We start from the raw sequence: 5663 nt of genomic DNA, 5'->3' as shown, positions 1-5663 counted from the left end.
TATCTGCTTTGCTGCTTGTAATGTATAAAGTCTAAACCAAATAATACCAGTATTAGCAGCCACTAGCATAGGGGGACCATAGATTGCTTGGCAAACGACAGAGCAACCCCTGTTTCACCCTATACAAACTTGAAACCTTGTTTGCCTTTGACCCATTGTTCTGCTAAAAGAAGGGCAAAACGTACAATGGAACCCACAATCCCTTAATGTCCTGGAGGGGGAAATGAGCTACTGCTAACAGGTGTTTTTAAATATTTTGTCAAAATATTTCATAAATTATCTTGAAATCTCGTAACGTACTGAATTCCAAATCACATTTACACATGCAACCTAAGCCCTTAAACTCATACATGGAAACATTCCCACTTTTCACTTCAGCCCCTCATGCTCCGAGGCTGCTCCTGAGCCAAATTTCAGAATCGGCATTTGGGCAGGGGGCTGAAGTGCTACGTATTATGGATAGGAAGATGCTAAAAGAGTAGAACAGCACCTAAAATCCACTCAGAGAATGTTTGAGCTCTCGGGAATCAGCTGACACAGAGGTTTTTAGCTTTTTCTTCAGTTCCACCCTGGCCTGTGGAATGAAGTGATTTTTTTCTGCACACTGGGCAGTGAGAGTTAATGAAGAAAAGGACAGGGCTCTTTACTGCTAATAACTGGGATTTTGTGGGAAAGAAAAAGGATTTTGAAGGGGCAACATGTAAGCATGAGAAACAGCATCTGCTGAAATTTCTCTTAACACATGTATTAAAGTTACAGGGTCCAAGTTTCCCTAGGCTGCATGTCTAAGGTAGTAGCTCTTTTCTGAGGCCTTGCCATTCCACACCTCCTTTGCTTACCAGATTTTCTACAATACTGTTTCCCCCTTCCATGTAAAAGGTGAAACCAGCCAACCCATAGCAGTAGGAATGCAGTTCAGAGCACACCGTTTAAGGGCGAATGAGCATAATAGATTTTTCCTTTAGTACTGTGCTCACTTTAGCACTAGTCCCTATTTGATGAAACAGCCCATCTCACATAGTGGACTGGGGTGCTGTTGCTTTGATGCAGAATAATACGTGATGGTCCTTTCCCCCCTCTGGGTCTCCTCCAGCAGCATAAGAGAAGATGCTGGTTATCCAACAGCTGCCTATTGTTTTATAGAAATGAAAGCTCCAATATTCAAGTATGCCATTTTATACCTTTTATGAAGTTGCCATATTTTTAAAGGACAAGTGAGAAAATAAAAAATATTTTTATTAAAATAAAGGTTTTCATATTGCATTGCAAAGACTTTTTTCCTTTTTGTAAGAATACAAAACACTTGCCACGACATTTGACGACACAGAAACGTTGAAATTAATTTTCAGTTCCTCCTTTTAAAATTCAACAATTTGGCAAAGACGATGCAACCTGTATACACTTCAAAAGTTGGCTATCATAATACTGATACAAAATACTTCATATAGATAAAGTTCAGGTGCACAAGAACAGGGCACAAGCCAGCAGATGGGTCTCCTGGGAATGTCCTCCTGAAGTGAACAGGAGCTGTGCAAGAGCTCAGATTTACTTCAAATAGGCTTCTACCGGAGATCTTCCCACTGATTGAGCCCCAAGAATTAAAACATATGCTTTGTATAAAATATGAACACACTAAAGTGTAAATTTAGATAGTATGCAAATACTGTAATATTTAGAATGACATATAAATAGCTTGAATTCTTCATAACTTTGCTTCTATAAAAAAAGGGTCAAGAGAATACTGCATTTGCATCTGTATATTGCATACATTTTTTATGTAAGAAAGATGCTAGCTTAAAACATGATTGACATTGCGGGAGGGACACTCTGCAAAACCCTTCTTTGCATGTAGAATTTTACACAAACATGCTACTCTTTGCAGAATTAGGCTCATGGCTATATTCTTCATAATAAAATATAGAATGTATTTACAGTTGAGTTATTCAGTTCGTTTTTTGGTAAGTTAAGTAGCAGCAATTTGTTTCACTTAGAAATTTATGTTTTAAAATATTCTGAATGATATACCTCTAAGTCAGGGGTTGCTAATCTTTTTTGGCTTGAGGGTCACATTCACTTCTGGCCAACCCACCGGGGGCTGCAGGGCAATAGTGGGCGTGGCCACCCTACGCTCACACATGCACACACCAACATGCATACGCAGAGAGCCTCCCTTCTCCTTGGCTGATCCGTGTAGACCAGCTGATGGGGAAGGGCTATTCCCTGCTCCTCACTCATCAACTTACTGATCTGTTGACTGGGGAGGGGTGATCTTCCACATCAGGGCCAGTTGGGGAAGTTTAAACCTCTGCCCACCTCAGCTCCATGTCTGCATTATCCCCACCCCCCGCTTCCTGGCTTTTGCCGCCAGCATAATTGGTAGGGTGTTGGGGAGCACAGATAAATTTGCTTGGGGACTGCACCCCCCCCCCCCAGGGTTGGTCGTTAGCCACCCCTCCTCTTAGTAATAGACAAATATTGTATAAAACTATTGCAAAGTTTTGGTTGGGGGGGGGGAACTTGCATAATGATTTCCTCTTACATGGAAATCAAAGTATCTTCCAACAGTTACTTTGCCTTCACAACAGGTGTTCTGTCCCTGGAGACTGGACAGAGCAAGAGACCAATCTAGCAGGCCCATAAGTAAGCTTAGGATGCTGCTTCGTGTGTGTAGTTTATCTATGTGGCTGTGGAGGAACATTGGCAGAGACATGTGCTCCCAAGCCACCCCTGCATAGGTAAAAGTGCACACTTTCATCCAAGTTTTGATATAGGGAGGAATGCATAGCCCTGTATGCTGCGTGAGACCTATTTTGTCTTGTTTTCCACCCCTCCAAAGATCGGAGGCTAGCTAGTGTGGGAAGGCTGCAGTCCCCTGAGGCCAAGCCTCCCCAGTCACTAGCTGGCCTCCTCCACTCAAAAGGAACAGGAAGTCACAGGAAGTGAAAAACTTCTGTTTCCACTGCAGTGATAGTTCTGCTCACCAACTTCTTATACATGTTGTTGATCCCGACTTCCATCAACCCCAGCCAGCAATGGCCAATGGCCAGGGATGACAGGAAATGTAGTTTGACAAATTCTGGAGGGCCATAGGCTCCCTATCCCTGTTTTAACAAATGCAAGGGTAAGGCAAGGCTCCTAAATGTGAAACCTGACTTGTACCGCATTGTAAGCACCATGCAACTTAGTGTGACTTACTTCCAAATAACTGTGCATAGCACTGGCTCACGTGGGGGACTTCAGCTTAAGGCTTGAGACAGAGGATGTTTTTTTCTTCCATATAGTTGAAAGCGGTATGCTAGCACTTTAACTGTCCAGTCAGTCATTTCTTTTGTCTTGCTACCATGTTCACTCAACACATTTTCCTGATTTTTGAAGCATTGCAAAATTCTCCAAAACTGTTTGACCAAAAATGACAAGAGGATCAAAAGAAACGAATGTGCACACCAGAGGCAGAGCCTTCAACTCAGGGCAGGGGGAATCGGTCTTCCAGCTAAATTGTAAATTATTGCTGGTGCTGGGTGGAGTAATCACTTTGGTCATATAGTTTCCTCTCGGAAACATTATTAATGTTACATTATTAATACACCGTTAAGTTCTGAATGTCTTTCGCAAATCAAATTACAAACCTCACTTGCCACTACGTATTAAATATTGTGGCTGTGAAAGTGAGCACAAGGCTCCAGAAGAAAGTACACTGTGCTTGCATAACCAGGCTGCAAGAAGAAGACATCTTGCGTGAAACTTCCGCCTGGGCTGCGATAAGTGCTGAAAGTGGCACATGGGATGCTAGAGCAGGACTGTCAGAGTTGATCAGCGATTCTATCTTTTCTGCTTCCTTATTGCAGGCTTCAATCTAGGGAAAAGAAGAGTGAGCTTCCAAAGTATCTTTCTACTGCATAAAACATCCAATAGCATTTCCCCCCTTAACCTATCCCCTCTCCCCCAATTTCAGATGGCATCCTTAAATGCTCTGGTCCAGGTGTAGAGAACATGGTGCCCTCCAGGCGTTGTTGGGCTACAACTCCCATCAGCTGTGACCCGTGGTCATGCTGGCTGGGGATGATGGGAGTTGGAGTCCAACAACATCTGCAGAGTACCACGTTAGGTACCCCAGGATAAATTACTGACAGAAGACTGGGTATAGAAGTCAGTTTCTTGAGTTTATACTTTGGAGTTTGCAAGACAACCTCAGAACATATCTGCTGCAATCCCGATAAGCATCAGCTAGTCATAAAAGTGGTTCAAAATTTGCTAGTTATGGAAACCATAAAACCAGTTTGTTTGTTTGTTTGTTAGACCAGAGGCACTCTGTGTTTTATTCATTTCTTACTTCCTAAAAAGAACTGGGATTCTGCACCTGCACCAAGCCTGATGAGGAACGGCTGAAGGAGTTGGGTATGTTTAGCCTGAAAAAGAGGAGACTGAGAGGAGATATGGTAGCCATCCTCAAATACCTCAAGGGCTGCCACATGGGAAAGGGAACAGGCTTCTTTTCTCCTTCTTTTCTCCTGCTTTGGAGGGGAGGACTCAAGCCAGTGGCTTCAAGTTACAAGAAAGAAGATTCCTTCTGACAATACAAGCTGTTTGACAGGGGAATGGACTCCCTTGGGAGGTAATGGACTCTCCTTCCTTGGAGGTTTCTAAGCAGAGGTTGGATGGCCATCAGTCATGGATACTTTAGTTGAGATTCCTGCATTTCATGGGGTTGGACTAGATGACCCGTGGAGTCCCTTCCAACTCTATGATTCTCTGATTCTGTGATCCTCAATACAGACATTGGGAAAAGTGGATTTCTTGATCCTAGCCCAGATTCTGATGGAATGGATATGATTTCATACCAGAACTCTCTCTAGGACCCAGATTCTGTTCCAGTCAGTGATGGGCAGTCAGCATCACTTTCTGGTGGTGGTCTCCCAGTCTTTGGATTAGTAGTTAGCTCCACGGCATCTGCCAAGTTTCAGCTTCAGGAAGCAGGTGTGAGACAGAGTTGCTCTGGTGCATGGTCTCCACAGGAGTCTAATTAACTCATTGGAGCAATTGGTTGGAGCTCTAAGCTGTTTCGTTCTTACATATTTGCAGCGTTTCATTATTATCATTTATGCCTAATAAGATAGATCAAGCCCCATGCAATCCTCCGCCCCCCATGGTGAATTATACCTGAAGAGGCTTAGGGTTTTGATCAACAGGTGTGATGAGGATCACAATTTCAGATTCTATGCTGAAGTATCCAAAAACATCACACTGTGGCACAGACACATGGAGGCGGATCTTTTGAAGTATTTCAAGTACAGTGATTGGCCCTTTGTTGGTTATCTAGAAGAAGAATGAAATTTCTGTACCATTAATGACATTTTACAAAATTGTGTTAATCTGCTAGAAAGATAATAAGCTGGTATCATTAGGAAAAAAGATGCATTTCCCATCAATAGAGATTTGCCAAGTGAGTACAAATATCTTTTCAGATGCAAAAGGCATCGTTTTTCCTAACTCTACTAACTTTTCATCCATTACAGAAAGTACACGTTTCTGACAACTCCACACTCAATAATATATAAACAAATCTGGTGATCTGGGGACTGGGAAAAGTCCTCCTTTTCACTACAAGAATGTTGGGTGTCTGGCATACCAAGTGGTTATAAACACACTATGGGAGGCAATCACTT

At 42.7% G+C, this 5663-nt stretch overlaps 1 protein-coding gene across 3 annotated transcripts in view; it reads right to left on the bottom strand.

Moving 5' to 3' along the window:
- Positions 1-1218: 1218 nt before the first annotated feature.
- RECK (reversion inducing cysteine rich protein with kazal motifs) overlaps positions 1219-5663 on the bottom strand; it is a gene marked incomplete at its 5' end in the record, with an annotated part of 52094 nt that continues 47649 nt past the window's right edge. For all 3 annotated transcript variants that reach the window (XM_080976583.1, XM_080976584.1, XM_080976585.1), the window contains 2 exons: positions 1219-3853; positions 5158-5313. In XM_080976583.1, the coding sequence (XP_080832709.1) occupies positions 3638-3853; positions 5158-5313 (372 nt within the window). In that variant the 3' untranslated portion in view covers positions 1219-3637. The remainder of the gene's footprint in view (positions 3854-5157; positions 5314-5663) is intronic.

Source organism: Podarcis pityusensis (assembly GCF_964106645.2).
Source record: "Podarcis pityusensis genome assembly, chromosome: 13".
NCBI classification, from domain to species: domain Eukaryota; kingdom Metazoa; phylum Chordata; class Lepidosauria; order Squamata; family Lacertidae; genus Podarcis; species Podarcis pityusensis.
Note: the sequence above shows the minus strand (reverse complement) of the source record. Positions and strands in the feature narration are given on the sequence as shown.